The 27511-nt window shown below is 40.6% G+C and overlaps 1 protein-coding gene across 3 annotated transcripts in view; it reads left to right on the top strand.

Annotated features, from left to right (window-relative positions):
• POLA1 (DNA polymerase alpha 1, catalytic subunit) overlaps positions 1 to 27511 on the top strand; it is a 366980-nt gene that overhangs the window by 274494 nt on the left and 64975 nt on the right. For all 3 annotated transcript variants that reach the window (XM_050936466.1, XM_050936467.1, XM_050936465.1), the window contains one exon: positions 24781 to 24877. In XM_050936466.1, the coding sequence (XP_050792423.1) occupies positions 24781 to 24877 (97 nt within the window). The remainder of the gene's footprint in view (positions 1 to 24780; positions 24878 to 27511) is intronic.

The raw sequence follows: 27511 nt of genomic DNA, 5'->3' as shown, positions 1-27511 counted from the left end.
CACCTGATACCATCCTGAAAACAAATTTTGAATTTCCCGAGCAGCAAGAAATTCTACTTTAAAAAAATATATATATCTTTCTGAGTAGGTACGGCATAAGCTATGTGTTAAAAAGGTAGTGAGTTTTATCTTGCTGGAAATTTAGAAATCAGGACATAGTTTGTCACTTACCATTACTGTGGAAGTAGTAAGACTTAATGAACCGAATAAATTTGTATGAGGAAATCTTTTTGCAATTAGAATTTTATAGCTGACTTTTTATGGTAGAAATGTGTCTTACACAATAGCAGACAAACACTTTCCCTTAATGGGGGAAACCTTGGTCATCACTACACTTTGTTTATATGGTTGGGTTTGGATTTTATTTCATGTTCTTTTATCTATGAATCCCTAATTAGGATTGCTGGCTATGTACTAGTAAGAGAATAATTTTATTTATCTCATAATTTCCTTTCTCTAATGATTGATACTCCTAGACATGCTATCAGTGGGGATTCCATGCAGTTCTCCAATATAAGAAGGCAGTATTCAGGCTGAATCACTCGGGGGAACCAAAAACACGGTAACTTCACCCCTTGTGTCAAATGGTCAGTTAACGTCTTTCAAAGCTGTAATTACTAGAGATATGATCATTAACATGAATGAACTAGCATAATTCGAATAAACCATAACTGTGTATGTACATGTGACCGTCCCACTCGGAGCAAAGATGAATATGAACAAGAAAAACAACAACATGAAAATGAGTAAGAATATCTATTGAAGATTGTAGTGGTCAATTTGAGGGTCTAATCACAAAAAATCATAGTGGACACTTTTTTCTTTAAGATTATCCATCTGGCACAATTAATAATAGTCAAAGCCTTCAGAAAATCTCCCTTTCACTCATTATTCAGATCCGCAAATGATCTCAAGTGACCAGAGCAGAAAAGCTAAAGTACAACAACCAGTAAGAAAACTGTATGGCTTGTGATTGTTAATGAGATACAAAACCTTCCATCTCTGTCACTATTTAAAATGTAGGCTAGTCTGGTAGAGGTAAAACATTATTACTATCTTCTGGTTTGTGGAACTGAATTGAGGGTCTAGAATGTTCACATCATCACTACATTTGGCATTCTTGTTGGCAGTTTTAACACTTCGGTTGGATTTTGAATCAACGTGCATAGTGGTCTACCCTGTCATGCTGTCCAAGTAAGGATTGAGTTATTTCAGTAGGGAATTGTGAGGAGAATTGTACTGTAGTTGGTTATGCTTGTTCATGACTGTAAGCCTTTCTGGCCTAAATTTTCAGAAAATGGTGCACATGCAATTGTGCAGTTCATTTGTATGCAGAGAAGACGTTTTCATCATATAACTGTTCATTCGTGAATGCAGTTACTGCTGTGTTCACAAGCACAGCATGTTCTTGCAAATTATACATCTAAATGTACACTTTCAGAAAAATTGGGCCTTTATATCCAGTGCACATAATCAGACATCTTTCAAAAATACAAAATTAACTTTTTTGAGAAAAATGAAAATTAGTGATTATTTCATTTTACACTTATGATTTCCTATTTATCTTTAAAACCAGATTGGTTTTTATTATAACACAGTATTCACATTACTCTGATAGTCCAGGTTTTCTGGTTATGCATAAATAATAAATATGGAATGCTTTAATTGTAAAAAGACTACAAATTGAATTTTATCTTAATAAATTGCAGTTTCAGGAGAAAAGCAGAAATTTTATAAGCAATTACTCTTCTGTTTAGACTGATGGATTGCCTTTATAATTACTGTTGGTTTTGTTTTTGTATTTTTTCCGTTCAAACCAAGTCAATTGAAAACTGTATGTGCATAAACTGTTTCATAACTTTTTTGTAAATTGGAAGAAGTGTTTATCAATCAGAGGATGAAAAACTTGAGATTGCAACTTCAAATTCAGTTCTTGTTTCTCCCATTTGTTCTCTGTGAGTTTAGGAAAGTCACTTAACTTATTTTTGCTTTAGTTGATCTGAAAAATTAGTTTAATATTTGTATTGTATTTAATTAATATTTGTATTGGAGCTGTGATGCTTAGCTATATTTTGCATTTAAGTATAAAATATTAATTATAATTTCAAAAAATTCAAAGTCAAGGACTCAAATGTTGGAAAATGACAGAATTCAGTTTGCGTGTGCAACTTTATTTCATCCCCTGTGTGTGCAAGCATTATGTAACAGTCTTTAATTATATGATCATATCTGTTTTATCTGCAGGACCTGCCTCAGTGAGTGCACAGGATGTACAGTGCTCATTGAATAAGCAGCTGTTCAATATTTTGTTTTATCCTAATTCATTGTTCAGTGTATGTCCCATACCTTATTTACGCCACTCTGAAACCCTGCTGTGAATACAGAAGTATTAATTTCTTTATGGGCTTTTCTATGGTGCTCATCACTTTATATCTGAGTGTTTCATGAACATTAATGTACTTGGTGATGGTATAAATTCCATTTTACAGATGGGGAACTGAGGTCCAGAGAGATTGAAAAGGTCAAAAGTATCTATTAATTTGGGGTTCGTAATTTTCATAGACTCTATTCATAGATAAGGAGGCCAGAAAGGGACCATTATAATAATTTAGGCTGATCTCCTACATAATAGAGGCCATAGGACTTCCTAGAACTTTTAACTGCTGTTTGGACTGGAGTATGTCTTTTTAGAAAAACATCCAATCCTGATTTTAAAATTTCCAGTAATGGAGACTCCACTACAATCCTTGGTAAATTGTGCCAATGATTAATTCCCTCACTGTTAAAAATTTACATCTTATTTCTTGTGTAAATCTCAACTTCCAGCCATTAGATCTTGTTATACCTTTGTCTACTAGATTGGGGAGCACTCGATTACCAAATTTTTGTTCCCCAAGCAGCCACTTATTAAACTATGATCAAGTCACTCCTTAACCTTCGTTTTGTTGAGCTAAATATCTTGAGCTCCCAAGTCTTTCATTATAAGGCATGTTTTTCAATCCTTTAATCATTCTTGTGGCTCATCTCTGAACCCTCTCCAATTTACCAACATCCTTCGTGTGGACACCAGATCTGAATACAGTATTCCAGCAATGGTTGTACCAGTACCAAATAGAGAGATTATAACCTCTCTGCCTCTGCTTAAAATTCCGCTGTGTCTGCGTCCAAGGATTGCATTATCCCTTTTGGCCCCATGTTGCACTGGGAGTTCATGTTCCGTTGATTATTTATCATGACCTGAAAGTCTTGTACCAAGTTGTTGCTTATCAGATAGAGTCCCCAATTCTGTAAGTATGGCCTGCATTCTTTGTTCCTAGATGTATGCAGTTACATTTGGCTGTATTTAAATACATATTGTTTACTTGTGCCCAGTTTACCAAGCAATCCACATTCCTCAGTATCAGTGACTTATCCTCTTCATTATTTGCCACTCTCCCAATTTTTATGTCATCTGCAGATTTTATGAGCAATTATTTTATGTCTTTTTCCAAGTTTTTGAGCTGAATTAAGGTTTCATAGACAACCTTAATTCTGGCATTTCCTAACTTTTAAGTGTTAACTTTGCAATCCTAATAATGTTCTTTTAGCATAGTTTTTGTATGTAATTTTCCTAGATTTTTAGAAAAGCAGACTGAAAAAAAGTCATTTTGTCGCATATTGACAACCGCACAGGTCATCAGCAGGGTTGGAAGCAGAGCTGGTTGGAAAAATTCTGACAAAATATTATTTCACTGGAATTGGCTGATTTGTTGAAATCGAAACATTTTGTGGGAGTTTGTCAGTTTTGACTAACTTGCTCTGGAACCCAGTATTTCTGTGGGAACCCTGCCTGGTTTCCTACCAGTTTGTCTGCCCAGCTCCTTGACAGTCTGCAAACGCATGGTTCCTCTTCAGCCCTTGCTCTCAGGATTTCCAGCCTCCCTGAATCAGAATGAAGACAAACCTAGAAATCTCTAAACCCTCTATGAAACTGCCGAGCTGTAGTTGGAACTTGTAGAGCCACCATGCTGATCTGGTTCTTGATCTAAGAGAGTGATAAACAGCAGTAATAGTTTGCCAGCCTCTGTGTGGACTTGTATTAGAGGGATTGAGAGAGACACTTTGCAAGTGGGTTGCATAGATGCTTACTAACAGCAGAGTAGTGGTCAGACTCAGAAGTCTTGGGTTCCGTTCCAGGCTCTGGAGGAGAGTGTGTTTTAATGTTCACAGACCTTTGTGTCCCTTCCCATCTAGCTGTCCTTGTCCTAGTCTTGGCCCTTCTCCCCACCCCAGACTGGACCAGATGGAGGGAGAGAGTAGGTCAGGACAAGGAGAATGGTGGGGAGAGATACTGGGATTGGAGGCTGGCAGGTGGAGAGAGAAGCTGGGAATTGGAGGCAGATTTGGAGACTGGGACTAGCTAGACAAGGAGACTGGGAACAAGTGGGGTAAAGGGAAACAACTTTGACTAGAAGCCAGAATGTGAACTAGAACGAGCTGAGCAGAGTGACTGGAACAAGCAGCTATGTATACAAGAGGAACTGAGACTGGACAAGGAGCCTGGCTTGACCATCTGTCTCAGAGTAAGAAATGGACTTCAAATACTTCAAAGAGACCCAGAGCCTTTTATCTTTCTTCCTTTCCTCCGAACCACTTGTACTATCTACTACCAATGAGGAGGTCTGTGTACCTGCACTTCGTTACATGGTTGCCCTGTCTGATACTTTTGATGAGTGATAAGATGGTTCTTTGAGAGGAGGGTGTGCATGATCAACTGGGGTTAATGTGGGTTACTCGTTCTATCAAATGACTTCTGAAGTTTCAAGTTTTTCTTGAGTGTGTTTGGCAGAGGCCCTCGCTCTTCATTATCCAGGACAAGATGCACTGTCTATCTGAAATTTTTGCAGCACATCAGAAAAAGAAAGTGTCTATACCAGTCATTGAGGGCCTCATGGAACCATCTCACAATCTATGGCTCACTCTGGCATGCGTACCTGCAGTGTCTAAGACAGTTGACATATGTATTGAGGTCTTCAGCATTAATTTGACTATTTTTACCAGAATTTTGCTCTTGGATCATTTTGTCCATGGCTGCTAACATTATAAAGAGCCACACCAGGGAGAACCTCTTGATCCAGTTAGCTGAAGGAGGAAGCAGATGGATTTATTTAGAAAGAAATCTTGGTAATCAGTTTGACGTTACCCAGGGTACTATCTGGACTGATGGACAGCTGTGTCCCCTTAGTTCTCCAACCTGGAGTGCCATTTACACTGCTTGGCTGTGAGAACAGCCATTCCTGGTTTGCTCACACACAGCCTTCAGTATGTAAATCACTCCAAGCTACACTGTATGAGTGCTATAGCCAGCCATTTATGAATTACAATGCAGGGCAACACCAGCAAACTCCCAGTCCCGGATTTTTCCCTCAAAAATGTGTCTTGTACTGCCCAGCACCCTCCTGGACAACACAAGCTCATATAAAGTCCGTCGTTTATTAATAGAAAATGATATGCACAAATCCTGTTATCCCAAATGGAGTTTCCCAAACACTTCAATTAACGCACACTGGGTTAGATAAAACAACAAAATAAATGTATTAACTACAGAAAGATAAACTTTAAGCGATTACAAGTAATGAGACATGTCAGAATTGGTTACAACTAAATAAAAAGCAAAATGCAACTAGCACCAAACTTAACAAACTAAATGAATACAAACCAGAGTTCTCTCACCACATGTTCCAGCAGTCTTATTGGCTGAACCTTTTCCAGACAGGATCTCTCCCCGAGTCCAATGCTGCTTCCTTTGTTCATGTGTTGGTGATGTTGTGGGCAGAGAACAAGGGAGGGATGATTTGGGATGTCTGCCATCTCCTCTTATAGCCCTTTCTCTTGTGCAAAAATCACCAGCAGCTGATGTTTCAGGACACAAAGTCGGTGTGGTCAGAAGCCTTAAGCTGCTTCTTTGTCAAAATGTAGATCTTTTGTCCGTGCCCTCTATCCTGCTGAAGAGTGGCCAGTTAATTATGTGGTAGCCTTTTTTATTCCATTGACACCTGGCTCAGGGGTTGGCTAGCCTTTTGTCCCTGGAGACTTGATTATGATTGCCCTCCAGAACATGTTGGTATATGTCTTGGTAATATTATACATTGGAATCTTACATCTTTACATACAGTGTTGCCACACATTTTACCAGGAGAATGATTGGCAAACCATGAGTTTACAAATGATATCTCTGACAACATAGTCTTGTAAGGGTGTGAACATAGGGGTACAGACTTTGACGATCAGCTATTTTTTTGATCATTTTTTTCCCATATGCCTTCCTCAAAATGTTTACAGTCGTTATTGATAGATGCTCTCCGTTCAGGTCTGTTTTTGTCTTTGTCTCTGAAGTTATAGATATTGATACCACATACAGTTAGATTCTGCTTAACCCAGTATGGCCATTCTTCTGTTCTTAAGATCATTGTATCAGAGGGTATATGACACAATGATAGGACATTCCATCCTTACTTGAAGACTTTTTCTGGCAGTCTGGTTTAAGATTTTACATCCACTATTTAAATAGTACTTACATTCTGGATAAATTAAGACAAATGAAGACCACACTCTGGCTTTGTTTTCTCGCCTGCCTCCTCTAGGAGGAAGTTAATACATTTCTGCTTTCTGAGTTTCTGCATTAAAAAGCTACCAGTCATTACCAACAACCATAGCAATATCACTATTTTCTGCTAAGCATAGAGAGAAGCAACAAAGATCAAAGCCTTCAACTTCTATTTCTGGTTCATCTGAAGCACCTTTAGGAAAGAACCCAGCTTGACGGAGTTCTTGAGAGCCCTCAGTTACACCATATGGATGATTTCACATTGACTTTTAGAGATCACTTTTTGGAAGTATTTTTACCCCTTGTGATGCAGTGTGGATTGACATCAGACAAAAGTGCCCTAAAAATGATTCAGAAAGTTATCCCATGCATTTCTACTCTGTGCCATCACATGCTTCTCTTCTCTCTTTTTCAGGGATCCATTTTGTGAGGAACTACTGAGAGATAAGGTAGCATCCTTTCTGCACCTTATTAAGTCTAGTCATATCTTAACAGATAAGACTACTGTTATATATTTAAACAGATACAGTAGAGCTTGCTGCCTACCACTATGTTAAGAATGCTATCCAGTTTAGGAAAGGTATATCCTGTACCAGATTGTTTCTCCTGCCTTCCATCTTTCAGGCAAGGACTATGTTTTGTCAGTGTTAGTAATCCCCTAGTGGCACCCGGTGACTGAGGCAGTTTTTATGTTCACCAGCATCCTTTCAGATGGTTTCACATCAGTGCATACATATTCCAAATCTTTTGACTCAGAATAAAGGTGAGACAACCTATCCCAACCTAGCATCCCTCCATCTAGTAGCCTGGTATTTAGAGTCCTCTATTTGAAACTTTAGCCTCTTGCTCTGTTCTCCATCTGTCTAGGAAGGTAGCCATTTCTGAGTGCATTCACCTCCACCACAAGAGTAGTTGAACTTGGGGCCATTATGGCAGTTCCTCCCTACATGGTCTTCCATAAGGATAAGGTTTTCCTGAGGTTATTCTCTAAATTTATTCCAAAGGTTCCCTCTGAATTCCACTGAAATCATGACATAGACCTATCTGTTTTCTACCCAAAACCTCACACCACTAGAGAAGACAGAAAGTGCCATTTTCTGTATATCCATTGAGCCTTGGCGTTCTATCTGCAGAAGACAAAACCCTTCAGGAAGTCTCCTAGACTATTTGTCTCCTCTGCTGAATGTATGAAGGGGGAAACAATCACCTCACAGAATCTTTCTAAATGGATTTCAGGTTGCATCCTGCTTTGCTATGAGTTGATGGCACCAATTGACCCACAGGGTCTGAGAGCCCACTCGATCAGAGCCCAAGGTAATTCAATAGCTTCTCTTCACTGTGTTCCTCTTCTGGAAATCTGTAGAGCAGCACATGGGGCTCTGTGCATACCTTTACTAGGTATTACACCTTGGTACAAGCTTCTTCAGTCGAGACATCCTTCAGCACAGGCAACCTGCAAGTGGTAGTATATCAGGGTTCCTCACATCCTCCTCAATGAGTATTGCTTGTGAGGCAGTTCAAGTAGAATATGCACAAGGACCATCACTCGAAGAAGAAAGGAGGGTTATTATGGGTACAGTAATTGAAGTTCTTGGAGATGTCTGGACCCTGTGTGTGTTCCATGACTCACCTTCCTTCCTCTTGTACAGGGAGATATCCGCAAACCAGTAAAGTACCTGAAACCACTATGGCTTATTGCTAAAAGCAGCCAAGTCAGCAGGCCATAAAGTGGCCATGTAGCAAACTCAGCTTGACCAAGGCAGGTGGGGATGGGGTTTTGGGTACCACAGAAAGGGCAGCTTGACCCACACTTCCTTCCTGATAAGTACTATGTTGAAGTTGCTGATACATGCATCTTAGAAGAGCAGGACGTACCCTCAGGAATGTGTCTAACAGGGTCTCAAGGCTGCAAACCCTTGGAACAACCCACACCTGGATAATCAATAATCAGAAGAAGCCTCTTGCTTGACCATTGGAATTGCTTGCTTAACAAGTTTTATTTAAGGGACATGTTATATAAAATAAGGGGGAAAAGTTTGAGGTAAGAGGACTCTTCAGGACTGATCTCTCCCTCTGGATGCATCTTGTGTTCCCCACCAGCAGATGGGCTGCTGCTGTGCCATTCAAGAGCCACACTCAGCTTCGGTACTATCAAGGGTCGGGGGTGTTTTACTAACCTGTTGCGGACGTAAGTGATTGAGACTAAGTAAAGTTTAGCTTTAAGTGAAAGCTCTTGTATTGTCCTGTTTGTGCCAGCCATCTATCGGTCAAATGGCCATGTCTCCCCTGATTTATTTCCTGACACCACCTTGCACAGAGTAAAAGTTACCAAGAGCTTTGGGTTGAAAGAACTCCGGGTAATGCACTCTGTCAGATCCTTTCCTAAGGTGATTTCCAGTGGGATAGAAAGGAACTGGAGACATAGTCAGTCTGCTCCACCCCTTATGCCCTTAATTCAGAGCACAAATTGATGAGGGAGGCGGGCGTAGACCACCAGACACTGCTAATGAAAAATCTTCTGGGATCAGGCCCTTGGAGTGCATGCACAAGTCAAGTGGAATGCGCATAGGAACCACATATGGTGACCAGATGTCCTGATTTTAAAGAGAGAGTTGCGATTTTGGGATCTTTTTCTTATATAGGTTCCTGTTACCCCCTATCCCCATCCTTATTTTTCACACTTGCTGTCTAGTCACCCTAGGATCACACATCTCAAAGGACACCAGTTACTGTACAGGTAAGTAATCCTCCTTTTTCATCTATTACCTGGATAGAAACATAAGAATTGCCATAGTGCATTAGACCAGTGGCAGAAGTTCACTTATCCGCTTCCCTGAACTTATTTTTTAATCCTTACTGTTGTTCCCAGTACTAAATTGGAACTAAGTGTGAGTGCACATGAGTAGTTTAAGGGTAAAAACATTTTACAGAGTTTGTAATTTTCTCAGAAATAAGCATTACAGACCAAGGAAATTCAGAATTATGACTAAATTTAAAAAATCCAAGCATGGTAAGATATGAAATTGCACCGTTAAGGCACCCCAACAACCTTAACTTCTCTCTTTAGTGATTCTATGTAATAGCCATACAGTTATAATCAGTGACTAATCATGTTTCTAGTCCCAGATTAAATTCAACTGATTGTTAAAGATTCATTAGATTTTTTTCATATTCTTTTCTTCCTCCTGTCATTACAAGGGGGAGTTATGGTTGTTTGGCTTCCTTAATTGTACACTTCCATACCTTAACAAAGGTGTTCCTTTCAAGTTTAAGGTAAACTCTCAATTTCTTAGGTTTGAAGTGCTTGATTCTACATGCCTGTAATGTTTTTTTACTCATAAGATACTGGTACATAAATCAGTGTAATGTAGCTTTTAGCTGAGAATTTCCTTGGTGGTGTTTAATTAAAAATTACATTCTTGAACACTAAACAAGGACCACACCAAAAAAGTTGTGCGAGCTGTCTAGTGATGCAAAAATATGTGGTATCAACTTTAATTTTTTTTTTTTAAATATTAATTTTTAGGGCCAGCTTTGTTTGTATTTTCCAGCTCATTTACCACACTCTGGCTTTGTGTTGCTCCAGAGTGTAGTGGCCAATTTCCACCAGCTTCTGACCCCCATGTACTCTTTCATGCACTCACTCCCCCGTTTATCCTGCCTTTATGATTACAACTTTCTCTGTACATGCACACACGTGCGTGAACTCACGCACATTTGTTTTCCCCTATACATGCACCTACCCTGGTTTCACCCTCACTCCCGTCATCCAAATATCCAAATTCCCTTGCACACCACACTTGTCTCCTCCTGTGCGCTCTGTTGACTAAATCTGATGCAATGTGAGTTTTGTATTTGATTATTTATTTTTATTGTCTCTGTTACGTTTCATAATCAGACTGAAGCCCCGGGCTGCCCTCAGGGAAAATAGTGACTCCCACTTTCATAATTACCATTGCCTTCCATTTTTCCCCTATGGGAGTGAAGCTGAACCATGCTCAGAACAGCACAGATTTACTACCACTGGGAATAATGTGTGGTGATGGCTGTTTTGAAGAGGGCATCTGTGATCTCAGTTCCATTGAGAATAATAGGCAATAGCAGCCATTTTGAAAGAGAATTGTTCTTATAGACTCATAGACTCATAGACTCATAGGTCAGAAGGGACCATTCTGATCATCTAGTCTGACCTCCTGCACAAGGCAGGCCACAGAACCCCACCCATCCAATTTTATACAACCCCTATCCCAGGACCGAGTTATTGAAATCCTCAAAAATGGTTTGAAGACCTCAAGCTGCAGAGACACCACCAGCAAGCGACCCGTGCCCCACGCTGCAGGGGAAGGCGAAAAACCTCCAGGGCACCTGCCAATCCGCCCTGGAGGAAAATTCCTTCCCGACCCCAAATATGGCGATCAGCTAAACCCTGAGCATGTGGGCAAGAGTCACCAGCCAGCACCCAAGAAGGAGTTCTCCGCAGCAACTCAGTACCCATCGCATGCAACATCTCCCCGCAGACCATTGAGCAGACCTGTCTGGTGGTAATTCAAGATCAATTGCCCAAATTGACGATCCTATCATAACATCCCCTCCATATACTTATCAAGCTTTGTCTTAAAGCCAGGAAAGTCTTTTGCCCCTACTACTTCCCTCGGAAGGCTATTCCAGAACTTCACTCCCCTAATGGTCAGAAACCTTCGTCTAATTTCAAGTCTAAACTTCCTAATATCCAGTTTATACCCATTCGTCCTCGTGGCTACATTAGTACTAAACTTAAATAATTCCTCTCCCTCCCTAACGTTAACCCCCTTGATATATTTATATAGGGCGAGCATATCCCCCCTCAGCCTTCTTTTGGCCAGGCTAAACAAGCCAAGCTCTTTGAGTCTCCTTTCATAAGGCAGTTTTTCCATTCCTCGGATCATCCTCGTAGCCCGTCTCTGAACCTGTTCCAGTTTGAATTCATCCTTCTTGAACATGGGACACCAGAACTGCACACAGTATTCCAGATGGGGTCTCACCAACGCCGTATACAACGGTACTAACACCTCCTTATCCTTGCAGGAAATACCCCGCCTGATGCATCCCAAAATCGCATTTGCTTTTTTAACAGCCGTATCACATTGGCGACTCATAGTCATCCTGCTATCAACCAGTACCACAAGGTCCTTCTCTTCCTCCGTCGCTTCCAACTGATGCGCCCCCAACGTATATCCAAAATTCTTATTATTAATTCCTAAATGCATGACCTTGCACTTTTCACTATTGTATTTCATCCTATTTCTATTACTCCAGTTTACAAGGTGGTTCAGATCTTCTTGAATAGTATCCCTGTCCTTCTCAGTGTTAGCAATACCCCCCAGCTTCGTGTCATCCGCGAACTTTATTAGCACATTCCCGCTCTTTGTGCCAAGGTCAGTAATAAAAAGGTTAAATAAGATCGGTCCCAAGACCGATCCTTGAGGGACTCCACTGGTGACCTCCTTCCAGTCCGACAGTTCACCTTTCAATATGACCCTCTGGAGTCTCCCCTTTAACCAGTTCCTTATCCACCTTACAACTTTCATATTCACTCCCAGCTTTTCCAATTTAACTAACAGCTCCCCGTGCGGAACCGTGTCGAACGCCTTACTAAAATCTAGGTAAATTATATCTACCGCATTTCCTTTATCTAAGTAATCCGTCACCTTCTCAAAGAAGGAGATCAGATTGGTTTGGCACGATCTACCTTTAGTAAATCCGTGTTGCAGTTCGTCCCAATTACCATTGACCTCTATGTCCTTGACTACTTTCTCCCTTAAAATTTTTTCCAAGACCTTACATACTACAGACGTCAAGCTAACAGGCCTATAATTACCCGGATCACTCTTTTTCCCTTTCTTAAAAATAGGAACTACATTAGCAATCCTCCAGTCATACGGCACAACACCCGAGATTATCGATTGCTTAAAAATTCTCGCTAACGGGCTCGCAATTTCACGCGCCAGTTCCTTTAATATCCTCGGGTGGAGATTGTCCGGGCCCTCCGACTTCGACCCATCAAGCTGTTCAAGTACGGCCTCTACCTCAGTTGCAGTAATATCCACTTCCACATCCACATTCCCGTTTATCATCCCTCCATCATCGCAAGGTTCCTCACTAGTCTTATTAAAAACCGAGGCAAAGTACTTGTTTAGATGTTGGGCCATGCCTAGGTTATCCTTAACCTCCATTCCATCCTCAGTGTATAGCGGCCCCACTTCTTCTTTCTTTGTTTTCTTCTTATTTATGTGGCTGTAGAACCTTTTACTATTGGTTTTGATTCCCTTTGCAAGTTCCAGTTCAATGCGGCTTTTAGCCTTCCTCACTTTATCCCTACATGTTCTGACCTCAGCAAGGTAGCTTTCTTTACTGATCCTGCCTTCCTTCCACTCCCTGTAAGCTTTCTGCTTTTGTCTAATCCCCTCTCTGAGTTGCTTGCTCATCCAGTTTGGCCTGCAACTCCTGCCTATGGTTCTTTTCCCCTTTCTCGGGATGCAGGCTTCCGACAGTCTCCGCAGCTGTGACTTAAAGTAATTCCAGGCCTCCTCCACATTTAAATCCACTAATTCCTCCGTCCAATCCACTTCCCTAACTAATTTCCTTAACTCTTTAAAATTAGCCCTCGAGAAGTCAAAAACCCTAATCCCAGATCTACATTTGTTTATCCTTCCATCTAGTTTGAACTGAATCAGCTCATGATCACTCGAACCAAGGTTGTCCCCTACCACCATTTCTTCTACGAGGTCCTCACTGCTCACCAACACCAAGTCTAGAATGGCATCCCCTCTCGTAGGTGCTTCAACTACTTGATGAAGAAATCCATCCGCTATCACATCCAGAAAAATCCGACCCCTATTATTCGTGCAAGTACTCGTCCTCCAGTCTATGTCCGGGAAGTTGAAGTCCCCCATAATCACACATTTCCCCTTGGTGTTTACTTCATTAAAGACATTAAAGAGGTCTCTATCCATATCCCAATCCGATCCTGGCGGTCTGTAGCACACCCCAAGCACTATCTCAGGGGAAGCTCTAGTTGCTTTTTTACCCAGCGTGATTTTTGCCCAGACGGACTCCGTGTTATCCATTCCATCGCATCTTATTTCGCTACATTTAATTTCATCATTGATGTACAAGGCTACTCCCCCACCTTTGCCTTTCTTCCTGTCTTTTCTGAACAGCACATAGCCTTCAATACCCGTGCTCCAGTCATGAGTACTATTCCACCAGGTTTCGGTAATCCCTATAATATCCGGCTTGACTTCCTGCACGAGTAACTCCAGTTCCTCCATCTTGTTACCTAGGCTCCTCGCATTAGTGTACAAACCTTTTAATTTTCGGCGTTGGCCGTCAGTGACATTCTTTCCCCCGTCGTGCACAAACTGTCTGCCACCAGCATCACCCGTTACTCTGGTTTCTACTCCACTATTCCTCCTTGGATCAAATCTTGGGGCCACAAGGGTATCCCCGCTCACTTTGTTTACTTCCCTCTCCAGGTTATGTTCTGGCGTGGAGATCTCCCGAACATTTCCCAACCATCTCCCCCAACTTTCTAGTTTAAAGCCCTCTTGATGAGGTCGGCGAGCCTCCATCCTAGAATCCTATTTCCCTCCTTGCTGAGATGAAGTCCATCCTGAGCAAACAGTCGTCTATCCGTAAATGCGTCCCAGTGACCGTACATACCAAAGCCCTCCTTATAACACCACTCCCTGAGCCATCTGTTGATCGCCATAATCTTGTCCCTCCTTCGTCGCCCCGCTCTAGGAACCGGCAGAATCCCACTGAAGATCACCTGAGCCTCGATGTCTTTAAGCCTCTTCCCCAGTCTGAAATAGTCCTCCTTGATACTGTCCAGTGAGTAACTAGCCGTATCGTTTGTTCCCACATGAAGGATAATCAATGGATTTTTTCCCGCTCCCGCTAAGATCGTATTCAGGCTCAAGTCCACATCCTGTATCTTAGCCCCCGGCAGACAGCACACTCTTCTGTTCTCCCGATCCGGTTTAGTTACAGGCCTGTCTACTCTTCTCAGTAGAGAGTCTCCAATCACGTAGACTTGCCTTTTCCTGGTGACAATGCGATTCTCCGGTCTATCCCCCACAGCAGCTGGCCGTGATTCCTCCTGATTTGTATTCGACCTCACAATCCTCCTAGGGCTCGTACTTGATGTCGCCTCCACTGACTGCTCCCCTCCATCTGCAGGACTAGCTGCTTGCCTCTTCTTCCTTGCCGTAACTCCTTCAGCAGCCTGCTGTGTTCCATCTTCATTTCCCAACTCAGCAAACCTATTCCTGAGTTCTATTTGTCCATCGCTGGCCCGTCTTATCCTTTGTCTGGTTCTCCTAGTGACATGCTTCCACCGTCCACTTTCCTCACCCAGCAGTCCCTCCTCAGAATCCTTAGGTCCTGCTTTTGTCCGCTCGCCTGAGCTTGTCCCCTGTGCCTCATCAAGTCTGTGTTCCATCATCTGCTCAAATCCCCTTCTAAACTCAGCCAGAGTTTCCACTTGCATCTCCAGTCCCCTTACCTTTTCCTCCAGCAGCTCTATCAGACGACACTTCATGCAGATGAAACTCCTTTCAGGTGCTCCCTCTAGGACCATGTACATGCCGCAGCTGCCGCACCCAGTCATCCTCAGTGTGTCTGCACCTGCTGCCTCTGCCTCCATCGTAGCGGTGCAACTCTGTGCCTGGCAATCCACGCCTCACACCGCACCGCAGGCCACCGACCAGCGCAGGGCTGCCTCTTCCCTGGTCTGCCTTCCCGGTTCCTCTGCCTTGCTCCCCCCTGCAACCTCCCCCTGGAAACTCCCACTGAAACTCCCCTGTTAGCCGCTCTGTTCGCCGCCTCCTGTGCCGCTGCAGCCGACTGTGCCGCTGCCTGAGTGCCTGGCTCCTGCTCCTCCAACAGCACTCCCACTGAAACTCCCCTGTTAGCCGCTCTGTTCGCCGCCTCCTGTGCCGCTGCAGCCGACTGGAGTTTTCTTCATGGAGTTTTCTCTATAAGAACACTGTCAGCCCCTGCCAAAGAAACAACTTTCATTTATAGACTTACGGACTTTAAGGCTAGAAGGGAACATCATGATCATCTAGTCTAACCTCCTGCCCATCGCAGACCACAGAACCTCACCCACCCACTCCTATAATATATCCATAATCTCAGGCTGAGTAACCAAAGTCCTCAAATCATGATTTTTAAGACTTCAAGGTAGAGAGAATCCACTGTTTACATTAGTTTAAAGCTGCAAATGGTCTGTACCCCATACTACAGAGGAAGGTGAAAACACCCCCAGGGTGTCTGCCAGTCTGGCCAAAAATTAGCAGTAATCCTTTAAAACATATATGTATATTTTAGGTCTGTCAACTAAACACAGTTAACTCAAGCAATTAGCTAAAAAAAAATTAACTCGAATAAAAAAATTAATCACGATTAATCGCAGTTTTAATCACACTGTTAAACAATAATAGAATACCAGAGGAAAGTTGTTATAAATGTTTTGGATGTTTTTCTATGTTTTCAAATATATTGATTTAAATTACAAGACAGAATACAAAGTGTACAATGCTCACTTTATATTATTATTTTGATTACAAATATTTGCACTATTAAAAAAAAAAGAAATAGTGTATTTCAATTCACCTCATACAAGTACTGTAGTGAAATCTCTTTATCATGAAAGTGTAACTTACAAATGTAAGGCATGGCACTGTTGTAGCCAGCGTTACAAAGTATTTACATGCCAGATATGCTAAACATTTGTATGCCCCTTCATGCTTTGGCCACCATTCCAGAGGACGTGCTTCCGTCTTTGAATTCATACAGTTGCTTGCTACATTGATAAGCTATCCTTTTTCATTCCTAACTCTCAACTCTATATTTTTAAAAGGATACATTTTTTAATTAATTTTAACTCATAAACTATCATTCACTGGTAAGTTCTCAGATAATTCATTCTTTGAGTAAAGAGTAAGTTGTGTAACGCTAGAGAGGATATACTTTATCCTTAATACACAACAAAGTGCTTGACTCCAAGTTCTGAGTGCAAAATTCAGCTCATGGAATATGGGAGCACTGCTTCCATAACAACTCTTATTATTTATATGAATTTCCTATCTTTTTTTTAATCCTGCTAGGTTCTTTGGCTTAATAATATCTTAGCAATGAGGGTATGTCTACACTACGGGATTATTTTGATTTTACAGAAACCGGTTTTTAAAACAGATTGTATAAAGTCGAGTGCACACGGCCACACTAAACAAATTAATTCGGTGGTGTGCGTCCATGTACCGAGGCTATCATCAATTTCCGGAGCGTTGCACTATGGGTAGCTATCCCATAGTTCCCGCAGTCTCCCCCACCCATTGGAATTCTGGGTTGAGATCACAATGCATGATGGAGCAAAAACAGTGTCGTGGGTGATTCTGGGTAAATGTCATCACTCAATCCTTCCTCCGTGAAAGCAACGGCACACGATCATTTCGCGCCCTTTTTCTCTGGATTGCCTTGGCAGATGCCATAGCATGGTAACCATGGAGCCCGTTTAGCCTTTTTTCACTGTCACCGTATGTGTACTGGATACTGCTGACAGATGCGGCACTGCAGTGCTATACAGCAGCATTCATTTGCCTTTGCAAGGTAGCAGAGATGGTTACTAGCCCTATTGCACCGTCTGCTGCTTTGGAAATTGGCTATGACGGTTAGCAGTCATATTGTACCGTCTGCTGCTGTCATGGGTGCTCCTGGCTTGCCTCGCTGAAGTCGGCCGGGGGCGCAAAGACAAAAATGGGAATGACTCCCCAGGTCATTCCCTTCTTTATGTTTTGTCTAAAAATAGTCCTGCCTAGAATATGGGGCAAGTATACTAGAGAACCAGAGAGCACAGCTGCCCTGGGTCAGAGCCCCAGATATCCCGCAGAAATGATGAGCTGCCTGCATGCCATTCTAGGGAGTGCCCCTGCAACAACCCCACCCTTTGCTTCCCTCCTTCCACACCCCTCCTGGGTTACCGTGGCAGTTATCCCCCCATTTGTATGATGAAGTAATAAAGAATGCAGGAATAAGAAACACTGACTTTTTAGTGAGATAAAATGAGGGGGAGGCAGCCTCCAGCTGCTATGATATTCCAGGCAGGACATCTCCGTTACTCATTAAAAGGTGGAGGGGAGAGGAGCACAGCCTCCCGCTGCTATGATAGTCCGGAATCTCCATTAGACATGAAAGGCCAGGGGGAGAGGAGCTCAGCCTCCAACTGCTGTGATGAGGACGGTTACCAGCCCTATTGCACCATCTGCCAGGACTGAATCTCCAGGACACAAAGCTTAAAGAAGGGAATGACCGGGAGTCATTCCCATTTTTGCCCAGGCGCCCCCGGCCGACCTCACCGAGGCCAGCCAGGAGCACTCACAGGATGATAAGGACGGCTATCAGTCATATTGTACCTTACCATCTGCCACCAGGGAGGGGAGGGGAGAGGATGCTGCTGTTTAGCGCTGCAGCACCCCGTCTACCAGCAGCATCCAGTAGACATACGGTGACATTGAAAAGAGGCAAGAAACGATTTTTTTCTCTTTTCTTTGGGGGTGCGGAGGGGGGATAAGTTGACGACATATTCCCTGAACCACTGGCAACAATATTTTTTGACCCTTCAGTCATTGGGAGCTCAGCCAAGAATGCAAATACTTTTTGGAGACTTCAGGAACTGTGAGATAGCTGGAGTCCTCAGTCCCCCCTCCCTCCCTTCATGAGCACCATTTGATTCTTTGGCTTTCCATTACGCTTGTCACACAGCTCTGTGTTGAGTCCCTGCTGTGGCCTCTGTCTGTCATAGCCTGGAGATTTTGTCAAATGCTTTGGCATTTCATCTTCTGGAACGGAGCTCTGATAGAACAGATTTGTCTCCCCATATAGCGATCAGATCCAGTATCTCCTGTACGGTCCATGCTGGAGCTCTTTTTAGATTTGGGACTGCTTGGCCACCCGTGCTGATCAGCACTCCATGCTGGGCAAATAGGAAATGAAATTCAAAAGTTTGCGGGGCTTTTCCTGTCTACCTGGCCAGTGCATCTGAGTTCAGATCGCTTTCCCGGAGGCCAATACCATCGAACTGCGGCCACACTAACCCTAATCCGACATGGCAATACTGATTTCAGCGCTACTCCCCTCATTGGGGAGGAGTACAGAAATCAGTTTTAAGAGCCCTTTATATCAATATAAAGGGCTTCGTTGTGTGGACGGGTGCAGGGTTAAATCGGTTTAACACTGCTAAATTCAGTATAAACGCATAGTGTAGACCAGGCTTGAGTTGCACAAGGTAATTGTGTAAAATAATTTCCTTTTAATTGGTTTAAAAATTGCCACCTCTCTATTTAATTGTTTTGTTCTTGATTTGCAAGAAGATGAATAGATGTTCCTGATCTACCTTCTCTATAACATTTATTGTTTTGTACACCTTTTATCATGCTGTCTCATTCTTTTCTTCCCTAAGATAAAAAACAGTTCCAGCCTTTTCAGTGCTTGGAAGCAGGGATGGGGATGGGTTGGAAGAGCTATATTTTGAGAAGGTGGCTGTGTTAAGGAGTTTAGCACTATATAAAGGAGAGATTTGCAGGGAAGAGGGCGATCCCAATCCCTGTGACTATGTACTTTAAAGGCTCCCCCTGCACTCCTACCTCTGTTATCCAGACAGTGTTGCCTAAGTTAGTGGAACTAAGGCAGCAGTGATAGGGGAACCTTTCAAGCATTGATGCCTGACTGTCATGTGGCCCTGGGACCTTGAGGGAACAATGAGAGTTGAGGCCAAGTCATTTCTGTTGAGGATTCTTGACACATTAATCTTTCTCATACAAATGACTCATTACGTCCAATAGCATAGAATGCAAATTAACTGTTGAGGAAAGGTAAGTGGTTGAATTGCCTGTGATGTCACAGCAGCCGCAATTAAGTGACCTGAGCTGTTGATCTGTGCATTTTTAATTAATTTTAATATGTATTCTAATTAAGGGATTTACATGTAAATTCTCAGAAAATTCTGTACTAGAAGAACTGTGAGTTTGGGGAAGGTATGTTATCTTCATGTACAATGGAGGTTCAATCCTTGCTTTATGTGCAGAACTCAACTCAAATTTAACTACGGAACTGTGACCAGTACCTTTATAACATATTGTTTGACAGTATTTGTAACAATTTTTTAAATTATTAACAATAGAAACATTTAGTACAAGTTAGCTTTAGCGTAAAGTTGTGTGTGTATAATGTGCTGTTGCCTACTTACAGTCGTAGTTGGCGCAGAGGAGACTATAGCTTCAGATTTTGATGATGATAGATAGAGAGGCTGCATTAACTTGCTGAAAGCAACAACAAAAAATCTTATTTTTACATAAGAAAGTATGATGTATGCAATGTATAGTCCTATACTTCCCTTTATTCCAAAGAAACCATAGACAGTATTCATATTTATAGACATCTGCAGTGTTGAGCTGTGCCCTGTTTCCTAAGATAGAAATTGTCATGTGTAAAGTGACATGATGGAAAATGTGTACATCCTATATAATCTTCTAGCAGCAGAATGAGACCAGTGGCACTTCCCCGAAAAAATAAATTACCCGAAATTTGCAGCACATTCATATTCAATTTCATCACAGCAGATGCTCATTAGTATGTTGTTATTAATTGGTATTCACTTTAGGTTTTGTTTAAAATGAAGATAATAATTAGGTTTTAATTACTGCATCTTTCCAGGGGGAGAAGGGGGGATTGGAGAGAAACGCCTCTCAAAACACTGAAGTACTTCCTGCTATACTAACACAGTTATATGTAGGCCTGTAAACTATGAAAATGTCTCTTTGAGGGAGATGTGATTCTCTGACAAGAACTTAATTTTTTTTATTAAGAACTTGTACTAAATTGTCTGCTTTATGGACATATTGAATCAGATAATAATGTGAGCCACCAGTCATTCTAATCAAATTTACCAAAAAGATTTCTTACAAAAGTAACTCTTTCAAGTGGCTGATTAATGAAGTGGTGCCACTGTTTCATATTAGAACTAATTTGAAGTAATACAAATACATTATTTCTGTAGCCTGTAGAAATTATTTCTTTTGCAAAGCGGTGCAATGGAGTTGGCAAACGTGTGTGTGTTTCCCTTTCTGTTGTCTTATGGCTCATAGAAATAGTAGGGGAACAGAAAAAGAGTGAGCATAAAACAGAGAAAAATACATGGGATGGGGAACTAAAATGGAGGCTTGGAAAGGCAAGGAGTGAGTGACCTAAGTTAGGTGCAGAAAGAAGGGGGAAATGGTAGAAATAAGGATGCAGAAAATACGTGGAAAATGGTCATGCGTAAGGTGAGGGCTATGGAACATTTCTAGGCAATTGTAGTAGGCTTTGGGTTGCCACAGCTTAGGAGACTTCATCCACCTGAGAAATATAACAGTCGCCCAGAAATGCATTGCACACCACATCTTACTCTGGATATGAAGTGGAGTATACACCAAATAAATAAATAAATGTAAACATGTCCATTTACAGGACTTTAGACTTCAGTTAGTCAGAAAGCTCCAGTTGTGGCTAGTCTTTCTAACCACTTGTATACTGGATTTGCATGCTATATAAAAACATAAAGCGAATCCATTTAATTTAATATCAGAGTGCTGTACTTAAATGAAATAAAAACAAGTTGACTAGAGCCAACAGTTCAGCCTACAACACTTTTTTTCCAGTTGTGAGCTTCCTTCACGTTTTTTCTACTGTTGAAGCTTTTTTTTCCCTACCTTCATCTCCCTGTTACCACTGATTCCCTATGCTACCTTGCCATTATGTGCATATTAATCTTGTCTCTGATGGCAAAACTGAGATATAAGGAAGGTAAGGGTCTTGCCCAAGATTTCACGATGAATCAACAGCAGAACCAAGATAAGAATTTGGGAATCCCTGGCTCTCAGTCCTATGCTGTCACATTCAGTGTTATTTTTTTTCCTTAAATATATTTGTCCATCTTTCTTTGTGGCCTGATCCAAAGCCCACTGAAATCCTTGTGAGTTTTTTTTCCATTGGCTTCAGTGGACTTTGTGTCAAGCCTTAATTGAACAACTTGTTACCTGTGTGTGGACACACTGACAGAGTGGCATGGGAAAATTAGCTTTGTGACTGTTCAGATTTTGCCTGTTCTGTTGATAAGTCTTCAATTCCCGGTCACACCTTTCATAAGGACTAATTTCTTGCTGGAGGTACAGGGGAAGATTTGAAATTGGCCTGTTTGAAGCAAGAGAGAGAATAATTTTTAAAAGTACGTTAATGAAAGTTTGCTCACCAAACATGATGCTTTTTTCATTTCTTGATTTCCATTAGTTTGTGTTTTTCTGTTCCAAGCTTGCTTTTTAGGAGTGAATAACTGGAATTTGGGCTATGTGCACTCAGGCCCTGTTTCCATTCATTGCTGTACTTGAAAACAAAAACAAGCACATTTGGTTGTTTTGGTACACAATGTTGTCTCCATATAGGTAGACTATCAAAGAAGCAGAGGCACCTTCCTGGGTGTAATTTTCAAGGGAAGAGGAAGAAGTCAAATATTATAAAACAATATGTAAAATAGAGGGCGATAGATATGTTAAAATATCATCTTGTATTTTCTATCCAATCTCGTATGATCCAAATGAACATGTAAGTGACAATAAAGATTTTACAACAAATTAAAAAGTATCAAGCTTTTTATTACAAAAATTCACTATCAAAGCAAAAAGAGAAGATTTTGAAAATTAAAGAAGAACGGCAAGTGATCACAAATTAATAAATCAAAATCAAGAAAATAATAGGAGGTGTTCCTGTAATTAATTTCAATGTAAGGTACATCTTTCTTGGTTTCATATGTATTCCTTAATCCCACCTGATTATATTTGACTTTGAAAATCTTAGAGCCCTTTGTTTTCCACCAGTTTATTAATTGCAAAATGTGGCAGGAAGCAAAAGTGCAGGAGATGGTAGTATATTTAAAAATACATATATAGTTTATATGCTATTTTTTGTATTTTCCTTATCCATTTAGGCAGTGACTTTCAATTAGCCTGTCTGCTAATATCAGGTCACTAAACTCCATAGTTGATGCTTTATTCCTTCGTGTGGGTTGTCATTCGTTTGCTTCATTTGGCTGGCAAAGGTTGTTGTATATCCATTACCAGCAACACAGCACTTTGCATTTCTGAATTGACAAGCAGCTATATTGACCTAGCGCTTATTATGGGTCAACAGCTGCGTTAACCAACGGAAGGACTGAGGGGCAATTAAAATGAATTGGCAAAAATATATCTTCCTAATTTACTCCAATTTGTTATTTATGCTAACATTGTATGGCTTCTATGGTGACACTAAACAGAATGGACCCAATAATGGCAATTAACATAAAAATATAATGGCTAATCAAATTGACAGCAACTGTTTCTCATCATCTCGACACACAATACATTATCAAAACAAACTATTATGAAGGAGGTAATTTCAGTGTTCTATTCAACCTGCTGCATGTGTGCAGTCAGGGAGATGTGTACCAGCAATTACTGCTGAATCTAAAAAACTAAACAAATAACTTAATCGCTGTCGTCCTCCTTTTTTCTTCTTCAGGAAGCAGTAATCAAGATTTACTAAAAATAACTGGTATATAATAGTATAATGATGATGCATATCGTAGAAGAGCTAATAAGGAATAAAATAAGCTTCTATGTGTCTATTTTTTTAAATCGGTTCACATGAAGGAAGAAAAATATAGTATTATTAATAAATAATGGCCTTAGTCATTGAATGTATCATCATAAGTTACTTAATATTTATAGATATTTTATATAATGTTGTGAGAAGTTTAAAATTAGCTGAATTTAATAACAGAACTTTCAGTTTGGTTGTTAGGAAGGTGAAGAGATAAGTTGAAACAGGATTCTGATAAGCATAACTAATTTGCCCATATTTTTCCACCACTTTATCAATATGGGTCTTTGGGATACGCTGATTTACATTTTAACACTCCACTAACCAAATATATGTTTTGGTTTTGTAGCTCTAGTTTCCAAGAGAGTCTTGGAGAGGTGAATAATTTGTGCATATGTACTTACGTGCTAAACATATCACTACAGACTACTTCTACATATGCTGTACTTCAGGTTATTGCATTGTTCATTGGGATCTGCCTACTCTGCATGTTCTGAAAACAGTTGTATACCAGTATTTGAACCCTGCTAGAACGTGGTTCTGTTGAGCAAGAATACAATAGACTTAACTTGAAGTTATTTAATGGTAGCGTGGGCAAGGCAGAATCATCTTAAGTCCTTCCAGGCAGTTTTACAACACACACATTGGTAACAACAATGTAAATGCTCACAAATTGTCTGCTTTCAAATGACAAAGTTAGCACAGAGTCTTGATATGAGTGACATTCAAAGTATTTAATTGAATGTGATACTCCACACATAGGCACCTGCAGATATTTGAATGAAATGTGTGATTACTTACACACAGTAGCCTACACAGGTGCATATATCAAGATGATGGCATACACAGTAAAGATACATGCACCTGTGCTCATTTGAATGGAATGATTAAAATTTAAGCAACCATAGGTGTGTATGTTGAGTATGATACAAACACATGTAATCATAATTATATATAGATACAGATATATAGTTAAATATTTTGAGATCCATCCCATTGCATTGTATTATAGTGTGTCAGGAATCGTGAGATTATCCCTTATCCCATAATTCCAAATTCCATACGTTACATTTGACCTAGGTCCCAGCATGCTAGTATAGTAGTTCTAATGAATCTGTGAAACTTGATACATGTAATATGATTATCCATAATAAAACCTTTAAAAGAATCATTGGACTATGAGCTAGTGTAGATTGGATTTTAGATAAAATTCAGTGGTGGCAGTCTGCGCATTTACAGTGTAAGTTATGAATACAAGTGCATATGAATTTATAAAGCAAGTTTTCTTAAAGTGCAAATAATGAATTTGCAGCTTTTAATAAATAGTCATCTGACATGAACAGAACATATAATATGCTAGGAAACCACTAACAGGATCACTTTTTCTGTAATATATTGATGGAGATACAGGAGAACATATCCTTTTACATGTGAGCTTTTCTTGAAATAGTGGTTTTCATTTATATTCTTTTACATTACAGTATTCCGACAAGGCCCTGTACACCCAGCTGTGCTTTTACCGGTACATTTTTGATGTGGACTATGCAATGGAGAAAGTTATTACTGATCAAGAGAAAGGTATGTTAAAATACTGTAATTACTTCTTGAATTTAAAGTGGAAATTTGCATCATAAAAGCCAAACCTATTCTGTTGTGCTGTTCAAACCTACATCACGCAGGAAGTAGGAGACCGAATGAATTTAGGAATCCCCTGCATGAAGAACAGGTTGCATAGGAGTCAGTGGCTTAAGAATCCCCTGCATGTGTCTCCTGTTCTTCTGAAGTAATAGTGCCTTGGGAAGAGGAATGTGGGGCTTTTTTCAAATGCTCTAATGATGAAAATGTTCTTTGTTATGAGATTGGAAGGGATATTGTCAACTTGACTAAATTAACTAATTTAAAAGAACTGCAATTTCTTTGATATTGTATGTCCAGAATATTTGTTAATTTCCCTTTTTAAAGGTTATATTCCCATGCTAATATATTTCAGCAACAGAAAAACTGACTAATTAAGACAAGCCATGAAACTAACTATATGTAAAGCACAGTTAAATATACAAATTAAGCAAACTTAAAGATATTTATGCTTACTTCTTTCAGTTATTATAATGTTAGTTAACTATAATAGATGTACAATTTTGACAGAGAGAGGTGATTTCCAAGTTGGTGGCGGACTTTTAGACAAGACTGAAAAAACTAAATTTTGGTCCCCACGTTTGGTGCATTGTTGATCCAAAAATACATGTTCCTATTCCCGTTGAAACTCCTACAGGAAGTCCATAGTGGCTCCTATGAAGAAAAGATGAGTCAGCTCTAGTAGTAGCCTGACAGAAACCTCCACTGCAGCATAATCTCCTTTCCCATATCCCAGTTAGGATAGAAGACCAGGAGATGAACAAGGATAATGTAGAACAAATAAACGCGCCACTACTATGGTTATAAGCACAGTATACAATCCAGGAAATATAGCTGGAACCTCTTAGCTTGCACATGCTCAATAGGCAGGAGTGTGGGCTCTGTCTTGGTATGGCAGCGTCCTCTTTTCTAGAGTATTTAGTTGCCTCTTTTTGATACCCCTAGGAAGGAGAATTCATTTCTGCAGTTTGAGCTTCCGTAATGGAATACTGAAAATCAGTGATACATATAAGCTTTCAGCTTGAACTAGTTCCTTTGCTACTGAGATCCAAAGGAGGCCAGGCATATACTAATTAGTCTGATGTTTTAGTCTAACCACGGCATCACAAACTTTTTATTAAGGTAATGTTTGTTCTGTCAGTAGCCCTCTTTAGTTAAATAAGAGGACCCATCAGCCAGGGAAGCCATTCCAAAGTAGGGTCCTTCCTAGGGTTGTACAGTTAGATCATGAGATATGAAGAGTGTTCCTAGGAACCATCCCAGAAGCTGGAATGTAAAGGAACAATATTTAGCATTAAAATGGACAAGACTTTTCTGACCCAGGATAAGTGTCTCAAACTGGACAAGAAGTATAAATTCTGCAACTACTACACCTATTTTGATGTGGGAATGTTTGTTTGAAAGCATGTTTACAAGCCTGAAACACTATGGGCACACATCTGTATTTATTTACTTTATATATGTACATGCTAAAAAGGGCACCTATGCATACATTCTTGTCTTAATTTAAAAATGTATCACAAAAATATCCTCTGTGCAGTCATAAAATGTAATAACGCCCACCATCAGTTAGCCAGGCAACTTAAAAAATCAAAATTCCCATCCAACAACTCCCCATTCTACAATTCTCCCTTTCCTCCATTTTCAAATGTCTGTCAAAAAAAGACAAGCTTTGCAATGTGCCACAAAGGTCCATCCAATTAAAGCTGCCTTAGACTATAGATGGGGGAGTGAAGTCCAAAGCCCTGAAGCCCTCACAAAGAATGTCCTGTCAGAAGCCCTTTCTCACTTACGCCAGTGTGGATCCAACTTGTGCACCTCAGGTGCTCTCACCTGTGGTGGTACAGCGTAGAGAGAGAGGCAGTCTCTCTGATTGGTAGGCCCTTCGTCTTTTGGGAGGTTTATAGGTAAAAAGTATTGCCTTTAAATTTCATGTAGAAACCCCAGGCAGCCCAAGCAGATCTTAGCTTAATATGTTAATAGTGAAGTCCATGAGACCTTCTCATTCTTTTCTGCTTCCTGAAAGGAAACCAGGTTCTAAAGGCTCCCAGAAATTCCTGCTGCTGACTTCCTAAGTTAGGGCCTATTGCTTATGTAATGACAGTTCAACAAGAAATCTGACCTTTGCCCTCCTGTTGAATAACTCTGATCACAGATGATAGTAACAGTTCGGGAACTGTCATGGTTCTTGTTAATTCCCTTCCTTTAAAAATTGGGGCAGAGGAGGAGAAATGTTCTATTAATCAACTCAAAATGTGAGCAGCAAGGCTCATTTTCTTACACTTACAAGACAAGCTCTGCAATGCTTCAGTCTGGATCTGATGAGACATCACGAGCTGCACTTTCTGAAGGCATGGATGAAGAGGGTAGTCTGTCAGTCATTTACATAGATGGACATATAAGCAATACAGAACACTGACTAACCAGACAATAACTGTGCTCATTGTGTGAGAACTGCACCCCAAAACAAACACTTTTTTTCATGGCCACATCAGAAATTCAGAAGTGACTCTAGTGGAACTTATTGAAGATTCTATATAGCCATTCCACAGAAATCTCATACATTATGCATATAGA

Source organism: Gopherus flavomarginatus, chromosome 1 (genome assembly GCF_025201925.1).
Source record: "Gopherus flavomarginatus isolate rGopFla2 chromosome 1, rGopFla2.mat.asm, whole genome shotgun sequence".
NCBI lineage: Eukaryota > Metazoa > Chordata > Testudines > Testudinidae > Gopherus > Gopherus flavomarginatus.
The sequence above is the reverse complement of the archived record's forward strand: the minus strand, read 5'-3'. Positions and strand labels throughout refer to the sequence as shown.